Source organism: Sphaeramia orbicularis, chromosome 3, assembly GCF_902148855.1.
Source record: "Sphaeramia orbicularis chromosome 3, fSphaOr1.1, whole genome shotgun sequence".
Taxonomy (NCBI): Eukaryota; Metazoa; Chordata; class Actinopteri; order Kurtiformes; family Apogonidae; genus Sphaeramia; species Sphaeramia orbicularis.
Genome location: NC_043959.1, coordinates 11,567,057 through 11,581,721, shown reverse-complemented (window position 1 = coordinate 11,581,721; position 14,665 = coordinate 11,567,057). Strand labels below are relative to the sequence as shown.

At 40.2% G+C, this 14,665-nt stretch overlaps 1 protein-coding gene across 2 annotated transcripts in view; it reads right to left on the bottom strand.

Annotated features, from left to right (window-relative positions):
* The window catches only part of pde8a (phosphodiesterase 8A), a 66,611-nt gene that overhangs the window by 2,065 nt on the left and 49,881 nt on the right, over positions 1–14,665 (bottom strand). For both annotated transcript variants that reach the window (XM_030130900.1, XM_030130901.1), the window contains exons 10-21: positions 14,375–14,426; positions 12,166–12,208; positions 11,232–11,309; positions 10,292–10,362; positions 9,107–9,271; positions 6,796–6,844; positions 5,561–5,696; positions 5,279–5,477; positions 3,048–3,265; positions 1,253–1,385; positions 912–1,076; positions 685–814 (exon numbers count right to left, since the gene is read on the bottom strand). In XM_030130900.1, the coding sequence (XP_029986760.1) occupies positions 685–814; positions 912–1,076; positions 1,253–1,385; positions 3,048–3,265; positions 5,279–5,477; positions 5,561–5,696; positions 6,796–6,844; positions 9,107–9,271; positions 10,292–10,362; positions 11,232–11,309; positions 12,166–12,208; positions 14,375–14,426 (1,439 nt within the window). The remainder of the gene's footprint in view (positions 1–684; positions 815–911; positions 1,077–1,252; positions 1,386–3,047; positions 3,266–5,278; positions 5,478–5,560; positions 5,697–6,795; positions 6,845–9,106; positions 9,272–10,291; positions 10,363–11,231; positions 11,310–12,165; positions 12,209–14,374; positions 14,427–14,665) is intronic.

Below are 14,665 nucleotides of genomic sequence, written 5' to 3'. Positions count from 1 at the left end.
AAGGGTAAAGGGAAGGGCCAAGGGAGACAGTTAAGGGGGAGGGGTAAGGGGAGGGCCAAGGGAAACAGGTAAGGGGGAGGGGGAGGGCCATGGGGTGACTTGGGCCTGTGCCATGGTTCCGGTTGTTGGTGGGAGGAGCCCTTCAGAACAAACCCAACTACTGGACATCTCCAGCTGCTGTGGGTTCGTGCGGTGCAGACTGGATGTGGGTTCGTGCGGTGCAGACTGGATGTGGGTTTGTGCGGTGCAGACTGGATGTGGATTCACACGGTGCAGACTGGATGTGGATTCACGCGGTGCAGACTGGATGTGGATTCACGCGGTGCAGACTGGATGTGGGTTCGTGCGGTGCGGACTCAATGTGGGTTCGTGTGGTGCGTTCTGGATGTGGGTTGGTGCGGTGCAGACTGGATGTGGGTTCGTGCAGTCCAGACTGGATGTGGGTTCACATGGTGCAGACTGGATGTGGGTTGGTGCAGTGCGGATTGGATGTGGGTTGGTGCGGTGCGGACAGGTTGTGGGTTGGTGCGGTGCGGACTGGATGTGGGTTGGTGCGGTGCGGACTGGATGTGGGTTGGTGCGGTGCGGACAGGTTGTGGGTTGGTGCGGTGCGGACTGGATGTGGGTTGGTGCGGTGCGGACTGGATGTGGGTTGGTGCAGTACAGACTGGATGTGGGTCTTACCATCCCATGCATCAAACATGTCTGTGATGAAATAGTCTATGAAGGAAATCTGGGACTTGGGGATGCTACAGGTGTTCCTGTCAAACACAGGCATGACCACCGGCAGACCTTGTCTCTTCTCCTCGTCGGTCTGGAAGAGACAACAGAACACCGTCATGTTCAAACCCGGTCGGTCGCTGCATTAACCAATGAGCAGCCACCACCTGGAACGGCGGCTTCATCATCACCTGTGCAAAGTACTCCTCAGAGATGCGTCCGGCCCATTCAATACACAGTTCCTGAGGCCTACAGGGGTTGGAGATGTCTGCGCACTTAATGAGCATCCGTTTGACCAGGATGCGGTTCTCAGGAGACGTCAGGATGCTTTTGACTGATTCTTCATCACCGTTTCCCTGGAAACAGAAGACAACGACAAAGTAAAACTGACAGGAAGTGGAATGATGGAACCTAGAAGTGTACTGGAGTGGAAGTCCACCCATAAACGTGGAGGAGGATGGAGGTGGAGGTGATCGGGGGGGTTAGGGGTCAGGGTTAGGGGTCAGGGGTTAGGGGTCAGCGGTCATCTCACCCCGTTCTCCTCCACAGCTGCCAGAGGTTTGTTGATGCTGTTCACAAACTTGTTGACGTGCTCGAAGTGTTTGGTCATCTCTGTGGCCAACACCATGTCGATGATCGCCTGGCGCAGGGTCCGGTACTCGTTCCTGGACAGAGGGAGGGGGTGGGGCAACAGGGAAAAGGAGGAAGCAACAGCCAATAGTGAATCTTAACTTTCAATCTTTTCAAAAATCTGTAAAGAATCTAAAAAAAAAATCTAAGAATATATATATATATATATATATATATATACACACAAGTTTTTAAATTTATTTATTTATTAAAAAAATCATGTGAAATTTTGTGATAAGAAATGTCTCAGTCTCGTCCCTGAACATTCAGTTCATGAACGTTTAGAATCACATTGATCAGAATTCTAGAAGGTTCTGGAGCAGATCCACGGGTTTGTCTCACAATTATGAGAAAACTAAGACCAATAATCAACCACTGTCACTGGACTAAAATAAAATAAAATAAAATAATAAAACAAAAATAAAAATAAATAACAAAATAAAATAAAATAATAAAACAAAACAAAATTAAAGTAAATAAAAATAAAAATAAATAAATAAATAAAATAAAATAAAACAAAATAAAATAAAACAAAATAAAATAATAAAACAAAACAAAATAATGTAATCAAATAAAATAAAACAAAATAAAATAAAACAAAACAAAGATAAATAAAATAAAATAATAAAAAAATATTAAAATAAAATAAAATGCTGGTGCAGTGAAGAATAAAAAAAATCAACAAAATCCCTTTAGTCTTATTTTTCCAACAGTGATCATCCATTAGGAGGAGATATGGAAAAATATCTGAATTTTCTGTAAAAATATTCATCTAAAATAGAGGAACTCAAATTCAATCAGTCTGTATGTGTCCCGTGTGCTTTTATAGATGACATTAGAAAACATTTAAATCATTCTCTGTTCAATCTGAAATAAATCCAAAATGTAGATAACCGTGTGAAATTAATGGTTTTAGATATTATCACTACTGTGGACAGACCAGACTTCCTCCTGTATTTGATTTCAATGCATCTTCTTCTTCTATTTTTAGTCTTAGTATTTTTTCAGATGCGCTATAACCACCTGTCACCACCAGGGGATGCCACAGCACAAGCACCACCATTAGAACACACAGGCTTTTACTTTGAAATACAATGTTTTCATGTGTTTGTATATGTACATGTCCCCGTCTGTCCTTTAAACAGGTACATTCATCTAGAACTATAGATAAAGTCAGACATGAGGTAGAGCACATAGAATTAAATAGAATAGACCAGATAGAACACATAGAATTAAACAGAATAGACCAGGTAGAACACATAGAATTAAACAGAATAGACCAGGTAGAACACATAGAATTAAACAGAATAGACCAGGTAGAACACATAGAATTAAACAGAATAGACCAGGTAGAACACATAGAATTAAATAGAATAGACCAGGTAGAACACATAGAATTAAACAGAAAAGACCAGATAGAACACATAGAATTAAATAGAATAGACCAGACAGAACACATAAAATTAAATAGAATAGACCAGGTAGGACAGTTTCTGGTTCATGGAGTCATGTGATCCAGTGTGTTCCAGTGTTCATCACCTTGTTTGGGTTGGTGGTCACAAAGCTCCGCCCCAAACACCACACCCATGGAAACAGGTGGAAGCCCTGCCCCATTCCTTCATGGTCTGAATGTAATCTACAATACTGGGTAGTTTTTGTGTGTGTTATGGAGCCCCCCCCCACCCCCTTCCTCTCACCTTTCCATGTTCTTGAAGATATTGCACTTGTCGTCTCTGGTGGTGATCTGGAAGGCCAGCGCGGCGTGGTGACTCTCCAGCACCGCCGTGTCGTTATAGAGGATGGCCAGCTCGCTGCCGGCGTTGCACAGGAAGCTGTTGGTGCGTCCCGGGTGGTCCACGTCGTGCACGGTGGCAGCAATTAGAGCGGCCACCTCATCGATGGGATCCAGACTTTGCTGAAAACAAAGAAAAGACAGAAGACGCGTAGGTGGACGTAGACAGGAGGTCTGGGTGGACGTGGACGGACAGACACTTTCAGTCCCAAACAAGACATGTCAAAGGATTTATTTAAAGACACGGGTTGGATTCTATTGGACTGGTGTTGGTTTGATCCAACAACTGAATCCACAACAGACGTCATCTAATAAATGAATGTGTTGGAATGAAGACTTTAGATTCCAGAGGAGAGCAGTTCAGTTCAGTTCATTTTGTTTCCTTTCCTTTCCTTGGACAGCCCTTGTGTCCTCGTGCCCTGGGTGCAGACTTCCAGGCATTGCTTACTCTTGGCTGATGTAACTTTGCAGCTCAGGTTCTAAGCCAATCAAAGATCCCTCAGCTGAGGTCAGAAATAGGTGCTTTGGTAATCATCTTAACTGAAGCTCCACCTCCATCAGATACTGTACCACTGACCCACTCTGTAAGTCAGGGATCAGGGGTCAGGGTCAGGGTTTGGGTTAGGGCATCACTAAGGAGCAGCAGATTACCAACTCACTCTTTTTCTTTCAGCTGTATCTGTGTTTATATATTATTACTATTACTTTTGATACTTTGTTTGGATTTTTTTTTTTTTCAGTTCAATTCATGATCTAGAATTACACTGAAGAACTGATGATCATTTACTGTGTGTATTGGTATATTACTGAACATTAGTCTAATTAGATTTTTATTTTTGCGTTTTGTAAATACAATAAATGCAGTTTTGTTTATGTTTATTGATAACCCTATCTTAATTTTATGTAGCTCTTTCTCCACGGTGTAAATGACACAAAACTAATTATTGACAAATACCCCCCCATTCTAAACCTGAATGAAAACTGAAGTATGGGTTAGGGCTATGAAGGAACCAGAGCCATCAGAGGAGGTGGGATCAAGACGCAGCCAATCACAGCTCCCTCAGCTGAGCTCAGAAATGGGCCCTTTGGTAATCGTCTTAACTGAAGCTCCACCTTCATCAGATCCTGAACCACTGACCCACTCTAGGACCAGGATGGCAAACTCAGGTTCTGTCAGGTTCTGTCCACTTTCAATGGGTCGGACCAGTCCAATATTAGCAAAACAGGCTATGAATAATATCAACTGCAAATTATTACCTCCGCCAGGAGGTATAGTGTTCACTTTGCTTTGTGTGTTTGTGTGCATGTTTGTTTGTTTGTTAGCAAGATAACTCAAAAAGTTATGGATGGATTTTCATGACACTTTCAGGAAATGTTGATACTGGCACAAGGAAGAAATGATTAAATTTTGGTGGTGATCGGGGGTGGGGGGGCAGATCTGTCTTGGCGGAGGTCTGCGCTCTCGGAATGCTTTTCTTGTTCTCTTTGTTTTCAAGCAAAAAAAAACATTAAATTATGAAAATATTTACATTTACAGACTATCCAAACAAAAAAGATGTGAGTAACCTGAAAAAAACTGAAACTGCTTGAGAAAAATAAGTACAATTTTAACAATATTATTTCATATTAAAGGATAGTGGTCTGGGTCAGATTTAGGACCACAAATGAAAGTGGTCCGGGTCAGATTTAGGACCACATATGAAAGTGGTCTGGGTCTGATTTAAGACCACATATGAAAGTGGTCTGGGTCAGATTTAGGACTGCATATGAAAGTGGTCTGGGTCAGATTTAGGACCACATATGAAAGTGGTCTGGGTCAGATTTTGGACCACATATGAAAGTGGTCCAAGTCAGATTTAGGACTGCATATGAAAGTGGTCTGGGTCAGATTTAGGACCACATATGGAAGTGGTCTGGGTCAGATTAGTGCTGTTCAGACTGTCTTTAATAGATCAGCTCTAGGTCACATATGGACACAAAAATCGGATTTGGACCACATTTCACTGCAGTGTGAACAGAGCCTATTTTGCTGTGTCGGTGCAGATATGATGCCGATATGACGCTGAAATGATGCAGATATGACGTAGATGTGACGCAGATGTGACGCAGATATGATGCAGATATGTTGGACTTTACCTTGACCCTCTCCTTGCACAGAAAATACGCGGTTGCGTGCAGGACGTCGGCTGCGTGAGAAGAGTTATGGTAGGAGTTGGTGGAGTGGTAGTTGGCTTCGATCACTTGTAACCAGGAGCGTAAAGTGGCCTCGGGGCAGTTGAGGAACTCACAGACCCCGAAGCGGGAGAAGATCTTCAGGCCCAGGAACGTCAGAGGCCTGTGGGCAGAGTCAATGCAGTCAGGTCAACAAACACACGTAGACGTATCCTTCATGGGAGGTTGAGTCTGTAGCGGTCTCACCGTTTCATGGTGGCGGCCTCCAAGTTGAAAATGTCGAAGTCCCAGGAGTCCTCGTTCTCCATGGTCTGGGCGATGCGAGGGGGGATGTCATTCAACGACAGGGGCGTGGTCAGGTGGGAGGGGATGTGGTGAGGCTCTGAAACGCAAGGACCACTGTTTAAATTAAGAAGACGAGGACAACAGATGACCTGTCCACTGCTACAGCGTCTGGCTGTCACAGGATTTAGCAGTAGTAGTAGTTAGGGGTGTAAGATATCGGTTCTGCAATATATCGTGATATTTCTTTCTTTTTTTTTTTATTTTCTAAATTCATCAATTAATTTTTTTTTTTTTTTGTATTATTATTTATTATTAATTTTAAAAATTATTTTTCTTCATTTTTTAAATTTTTAAACTTTTTAAATTTTACATATATATATATATATATATATATATATATATATATATATACATACATACGGCGATATTTCATTTCACAATACTGTATCGATATTAAAAAGTACTGTATCAATACTTTTAGGTATTTATTCAAATGCAGATATTGTGGAGAGTCATTTTTTTTGTTTTTCTTTTTGTTTATATTTTATTTATTCTTATTTAACACTCTTATTAAATAATATTCGTTCCTTTGTTGGGATTGAACTAAAATACTGTTCTGATGTTAGTTCTGAACTAATAGAATATGAACATTTGAACAGGATTTTAAACTGTAATGTCTGTAAAACAGAATTTTAGTTTGAACACAGGAACATTTTGTGATATAGCATTGGATCCTGTTGGGATCAAATAAAAATGTGTTTAGTATTTGTGCAGATTTCTGCTGTAATTCATTTCTTCCAGGAAATAATCATTTAAAAAAAGGAAAAAACAAAAAATTGCCTTTTTAACAGTATCATGATATATTGTGATCCTAGTATTGTGATTTGTATTGTATCGCCAGATTCTTGCTAATACACAGCCCTATGCACGACTGGCCTCAGTACTGGAGTGTATGACCTCATACACTGAAGATCTGAACATGGCAAACACTTCAGAACATTCCAGACATCTGTTCTAAAATATTAGAACCATCAAACATATGTTCAACATCTGAGCGACATAAAGTAAAACACTGCAGCAGGTGAACCCAACTGGACCAACTGACAATAAACAGATTCAAGTCTACAGTATGAGATCAAATATGTTCAGGATCATCATCAGTTTACAGTTCAGTCCTGGTTTCCATGGAAACTTACGCTTTGTAGAAAAGATGTATTCGTTTCCTGATAATCTGCGTAAGCCGTCCTGTGTGGAAACACAAAAGGAAGAAATGAGAAAATACAGTGGAAATACACAACAATAAAACACAAACGAGTGAAGGAACAGGGGTTTAAAACATTTACTAATATATTTAATATATGGAATCTACAATAAAACACTAACGAGTGAATTGAACAGGTATTAGAAACATAGTAAATAGTGACCCCTCCATCGTGCAATATAATTTTTTTTATCTTTACTAAATATTTATTTATTTATTTTAGTGCAGTTTTTAATATTTTATCATATATATGATTTTTTTTTGGTTGGTGTTTTTAAGATTTTTTTCTGTGTTTTTATTTTGTTCTGTAAAGAGCATCTGGGATGTTCTTATTTGAATGACAATTAATAAAACTGAAAATCTGAAAAATCTGAAATCTCATTAAAAGACCAGAGGTGGGTAGAGTAGCCAAAAATTATCCTCAAGTAGAAGCACTGTTACTTTAGAAAAATCTTACTCAAGTACAAGTAAAAAGTAGTCATCCAAATAATTACTCAAGTAAAAGTAAAAAGGTACTTAATGAAAAAAATACTCAAGTACTGAGCACTTCCTGAGTAACATCGTATTTATTGTTCTTTTAAATTCAACAATTAATAAATGAAATGTTAAAATAAAATACATATGGGAACATTACAGCTACTTACAAATACCGTATACCTCGTACTAATCATGCTGATACGGAGTCAAACGTAGCAAGACTCTGTTTGACTGGTGATTGGTGAAACACGGTCATGTGAGTTTTTGGCAGAAGTCTTTCTAACAAAACAAAACAAATGGTTCATGCATGAACAAATTACTAAAACTAAAAGTAATGAGCGGAGTGTATGCCATTGTAATGGAGTAGAACTAGGGCTGGGTATCATGGCCAATTTCCATAATCGATTCGATTTCGATTCATCAAGTTCTGAATCGATTAATCGCGATTCGATTCGATTCAATATCGATTCGATTCAGTATTAATTGATTGATTCAGAGTAATTTAGTGATACCAAAGTACAATTTTGAGCTGTAACCTGATTATTTAAGTACCGCAGTCATGCAACACATCAATACTGGTATCAATATTGATATTAGAAAGGAAACAAATATAACATTTCAGCAGTAAATTGCTGAATGTGCTCTGAAATAATGAACAGGACAGAAACATGTCCATGTTTTTACAGTGGTTAAGAACGGACTTTGTCACCTTCATTCTGTTTTATGGCTGGAGGCTACTACTCACTGGGGGGGGGGGCATTCCGTAATTGGTGGCTGGAGCGGAGCGGGGCTCGGGGGTGCACGCGCTCCATGAATGCTGGTCGTGGGGTAGCATAGTGGTCGGACATTGTCGCTTTACTTTACTCTTCCTCTAACTCCATACTCAGCCATAGGTGATAGTATGGATCCAAGTTATTATTCCAAGAACAACCGGCTTCCGCGACTCGCCGGGCGGCCACTTTGCTCACACTGCGGGTTCGAGTTTGCGGCTGGAGGACCTCCATCTGAGGGGTGTTCCCCACCGCGTCTTTTCCGCATCTTTTTCGCAAGCGAGACCAAGTTTTCCCCAGCGGTTCGCAAGACCGCGCTTCCGCGTACTCCCGGTCCTGCTCTGAAAAATCGATCTCATCCACTATCAATCGATTACGCAAAATTAAAATGAGATCGATCTAAGATCGATTAAATCGATTTTTTTACCCAGCCCTAAGTAGAACTAGTGTTTCTTCTTCATAAATATACTCAAGTAAAAGTAAAAAGTATGTCGTATTAAAAGTACTCTTAAAAGTACAATTTATGTAAAGTTACTTAAGTAAATTTAACAGAGTAAATGTAATGCGTTACTACCTACCTCTGTAAAAGACACAACAAAATGAAAACAAAGTAAAAGGTGCAATGAGACAAAGATGATTTTAAAAAAAATCCAAAAACACAAAAACAAGGTAAAAAAAATGCAACACAAAAAAATGCAGCGAAGAACAAAACCAAAACAACCTAAAGGACTTGGAAAATGAAAATGTAGTAAAAGCAACAAAACAACAACAAAAACAAAGGATACAATGAAGGAAAATACACAAACTGATGAAACAGTGGAATGAACATGTGATGGTTCCCTCTGTGGTCTACAGGGTCCACAGTAGAGACCCTGGTCTACAGGGTCCACAGTGGGCTGAACATGTGATGGTCCCTCTGTTGTCCACGGGGTCTACAGGGCCCACAGTGGAGACCCTGGTCCACAGGGACCACAGTGGAGACCCTGCTGGAGGCCTTACCGTCATCAGCCCCCCCACCAGGTCGTTGGTGTGGGGGTCTTCGTCCTTGGTGCCCAGCTGAGGGGAGTAGAGCTCAGTGGTCCTCAGGATCTCCAGGACCCGGTCCAGGGCTTCGGCCACCGGCATGGGGCTGCTCTCCTGAGCCGCGTTGATGATGTTGATGACCTGGACCAGGACCAGAAGAACAGGACCAGAGTCAGAATCCATGAAGGCAATAGTACGTCAATAGTACGTCAACGGTCTGTAAATAGTCCATCAATAGTCTGTCAATAATCTGTCAATAGTCCACCAATAGTCCGTCAATAGTCTGCCAATAGTCCACCAATAGTCTGTCAATAGTCCATCAATAGTCCGTCAATAAGCTGTCAATAGTCCACCAATAGTCTGTCAATAGTCTTTCAATAGTCCGTCAATAGTCTATCAATAGTCCGCCAATAGTCCATCAATAGTCCATAAAAAGTCCTTCAATAGTCCCATGGGTCACCTGGATCACCTGGGTTTCATGGGTCAGGACTCCACATCTACAGTCCAGCTCATTTTCATTCCATATTCTCCTCAGTTTGGTTTTTGTCTCTTTTGTTTCATTTCATTCATAAAAGTACTTTGTTATTGTACTTAAGTAAAGGTTTTATCTATCTGTACTTTGGAAAGGTACTTTTCACTGTTACTTTTCTACATTTTTTAGTGGGTATGTGTACTTTTTACTCCAAACTGTTTGAACTGTGTTTGTGTTAACCACTACTTCTGTTTTCTTCTTCCTTTGTAAATGGATAGTTTTACCAGGGTTAGGGTCAGTGTCAGGGTCAGGGTTAGGGTTAGGGTTAGGGACAGGGTTAGGGTTAGAGACAGGGTTAGGGTCTGGGTTAGTGTCAGGGTTAGGGTTGAATCTTTGTTATTCTATTGGTTGGTTTCTGCCGTGGTGTGTTCAAGTGCACGAGTGCAGGAACCCTTGAATGCATCTCTATTCTCAGAGGAGTGTGACGCCTTCAGGGACTGACTCCACAGTCACATGATCCAACAGAGGACCCGCAGCGACTCATGTGATCCGTCTGTGGGGACTCGGTGTGTCCACGGCTCCGACAGTGGGACGTTCTGCTCTGACGTTGGTTCCTTCTTCTGTGTGAAATGTGGTGTTTTATGCCCCCCATCACATGATCACATGACAGAGGACGGGGCTCCACCCACCTTAGTGATGGGTGCTTCGATGGTCATGGAGTGGATTCGAGCCATGGAGGAGTGTCTGCGCTGGGAACTCCCTGAAACACAAACACACACAGACAGTCAGGACGCTCATGTCCACAGGAGACACCAGGGATGTTCAAGTCCTGCAGGGACGTTCAAGTCCTGCAGGGACGTTCAAGTCCTGCAGGTCCAGGTTCTACATTCAGCCCAGTCCAAGATTCAGGGGGCAGGACCACAAAAATAATGACATCATAACCTGTGAAGATTGACAGCTCAATATTTGACTCTGTTTTAGTCCATTTTCTTATGGACTGTCCTTTTACAGAGGGCAGTTTAGTTAGTTTTGGTCTCACTCTGTGACCCTGTTGTCCAGTGGTGGACAGTAAACCCATGTGTGGGTCTGAGGAGGTCCACTGGAGCAGATCCCAGATCAGTCCACATTGAACTGGAGCAGGTCCCAGATCAGTCCACATTGAACTGGAACAGATCCCAGATCAGTCCACATTGAACTGGAGCAGATCTAGGGTCTGTACAGACTGAACCCACGTGGTCTGGACAATAGTACCTTTAGAACCCTTTGGAGCATCAGTCCATCTATGGGTCCACATGTGGACGTCAGAAATGAAAGGGTTAAAGAAAGTTGTGGAAACACAACTGTAGAGCAACCACATCAACTGGAACACATCTGGAAGACTTTGGAAGGTTTGGAAGGTTTTAAAGGCAGATTTGGAAATTCAAGACTTTTAAGAGTTTTTAAGACCCAGCAGGAACCCTGTACTATACTGGTACTACTGTACTGGTACTACTGTACTGGTACTACTACATTGGTACTAATGTACTAGTGCTACTACACTGGTACTACTGCACTGGTACAACTGTGTCCCACTGTGTGTGCATATGAGTCTGTAGTCCATGTGTCCATCCCTGGTCCTTGTCTTCTCACCATCACTGCCTCTAGATGTGGTGGATCTGACGTCCAGAGAGCCTTTCCTTCTGTCTTTGTGCTTATTGGACTGAATGTCTGCGGAAAAAAAGACACATGTCCATTAACACCAACACACAACAACACACAATACACAACAACACATACCAACAGAAAACAACACACACCAATACACACAACTGTATGTGTTCCTGTTGTGGAACCAGTGGAACAACAGCGTATCAGGGCCACAGAAGAAAAGAAAAAGTCACTACCAGAATAAAGTTGCAAAATACTAAGATAAAACCTGTAATTTTACATGAATGAAGTTGTAATATAATGAGAATAACGTCATAATTTAAAAACAGGTGTATAAATATAATTTACCAGAATACAGTGGTCCCCACTGGTCTGAGAATGGAGAACTGGAACATTCTGGGAGGTTCTACTGTCACCTGGGGTTTACGCACATAGGACAAATACTGAGACTATTAGCCCTGCCCACCAAATACTGAGACTATAGCCCCACCCACCACATACTGAGACTATTAGCCCCGCCCACCATCTACACATTAGCATTAGTCCAAGGCCTTTAAAGACAGTTTGCTCATGTTTGGGTTTGTTTAGTCGCAAGAATCGAACACATTTGGAGTAAATTTCCTCTGTCTTTTTAATCACACTATTGTAAATGTATTTTCAAAATATTATGACTTTATTGTGATAATATTACAACTTTATTGTGATAATATTACGACTTTATTGTGATAATATTATGGCTTTATTGTGATAATATTATGGCTTTATTGTGATAATATTACGACTTTATTGTGGTAGAGACAGGTGTTTTTCTTTGTCCTAGGTGGTGCTAACAAGCTGCCGTCCAGTGGAACAGGTCCATTGTGTATCAGTCTGATCACATTCACATCTATGGGACGGAGGAGGAGGAGGAGCGTACCTGTCTGAGACTCAGCCTGGGCTCGATCACCTGGTTTATCAGTCTGGAGAGGACAAAAAACACACTGTCAAACACGTTGTGAAACACAAGATACAACACAAAACATACTGTCAAACACACTGCAAAACACAAAACACACTGTCAAACACACTGTAAAACACACCATAAAAAAGAAAACACAATGTAAAATACACTGTAAAAAAGAAAACACTGTAAAATACACTGTGAAAAAGATAACACACTGTAAAACACACTGTCAAACACAAAACACACTGTCAAACACACTATACAACACACCGTAAAAAATAAAACACACCGTAAAATACACTGTAAAAAAGAAAACACACTGTAAAAAAACACTGTCAAACACAAAACACACTGTAAAACACACTATACAACACAAAACACACTGTCAAACACACTGTAAAACACAAAACACACTGTAAATCACACCATAAAAAAGAAAACACACTGTAAAATACACTGTCAAACACAAAACCCACTGTAAAACACACTACACAAAACACTGTAAAAAAGAAAACACACCGTAAAATACACTGTGAAAAAGAAGACACACTGTAAAATATACTGTAAAAAAGAAAACACACTGTAAAACACACTGTCAAACACAAAACACACTGTAAAACATACTGTCAAACACACTATACAACACAAAACACACTGTCAAACACACTGTAAAAAAGAAAACACATTGTAAAACACACTGTAAAAAGAAAACACAGTCAAACACTCTGTAAAAAATAAAACACACTGTAAAACACACTATACAACACAAAACACACTGTCAAACACACTGTAAAATACAAAACACACTGTCGAACACACTGTAAAACACACTGTAAAAAAAAAAACACACACCATAAAACACACTGTCAAACACAAAACACACTGTAAAACACACTATACAACACAAAACACACTGTCAAACACTGTAAAAAACAAAACACACTGTAAAACACACTATAGAACAGAAAACACACTGTAAAACACACTATAGAACAGAAAACACACTGTAAAACGCACTATGAAACACACTATACAACACAAAACACACTGTCAAACACTGTAAAAAACAAAACACACTGTAAAACACACTATAGAACAGAAAACACACTGTAAAACACACTATAGAACAGAAAACACACTGTAAAACGCACTATGAAACACACTATACAATACAAAACACACTGTCAAACACACTATAAAAAAGAAAACACACTGTAAAAAACACTGTAAAAAAGAAAACACTGTAAAACACAACACACACTATCAAACACACTGTAAAACACACTGTAAAAAAGAGAACACACTGTCAAACACACTGTAAAACACACTATACAACACAAAACACACTGTCAAATACACTGTAAAAAAGAAAACACACTGTAAAACAAAATGTAAAACACATTACACAACACAAAACACACTGTAAAACACACTATACAAGACAAAACAAAACACACTGTCAAACACACTGTAAAAAAGAAAACACACTGTAAAACACACTATAGAACAGAAAACACACTGTCAAACACACAATACAGCAGAAAAAACACTGTAAAACACTGCAAAACAGACTACAACACACAGAACAGAAAACACACTGTAAAACACACAATAAAACACGCTATACAACACAAAACACACTGTCAAACACACTGTAAAACACACTATACAACACAAAACACACTGTCAAACACACAATACAGCAGAAAACACACTGTAAAACACACTGCAAAACACACTGTACAACACACACAACAGAAAACACACTGTAAAACACACTATACAAGACAAAACAAAACACACTGTCAAACACACTGTAAAAAAGAAAACACACTGTAAAACACACAATAGAACACAAAACACACTGTCAAACACACAATACAGCAGAACGCACACTGTAAAACACACTGCAAAACACACTGTACAACACACAACAGAAACACATTGTAAAACACACACAACAGAAAACACACTGTAACACACTATACAACACACACAAAAGAAAACACACTGTAAAACACACAATACAACACACACAACAGAAAACACACTGTAAAACACACTGTAACACACTATACAACACAACAGAAAACACACTGTAAAACACACAATACAACACAAACACAGACAGACACACACACAGTCATGTGACCCCTGCTCGCCCACTGGTCTTCTCTCTCACCTTATTATTATCGTTTAAAGGCCTGTTGATAGACACATAGTGTCTGATTTTTCTGTGAATGAAAACACATGTTTAGTGGTCATTCGTCATTGGTCGGTCTGATGAAAACACATTTAGATGAAAACACATGTTTAGTGGTCATTCGTCATTGGTCGGTCTGATGAAAACACATGTTTAGTGGTCACTGGTCGGTCTGATGAAAACACATGTTTAGTGGTCACTGGTCGGTCTGATGAAAACACATTTAGGGGCGTCGTCATTGGTTGGTCTGATGAAAACACATGTTTAGTG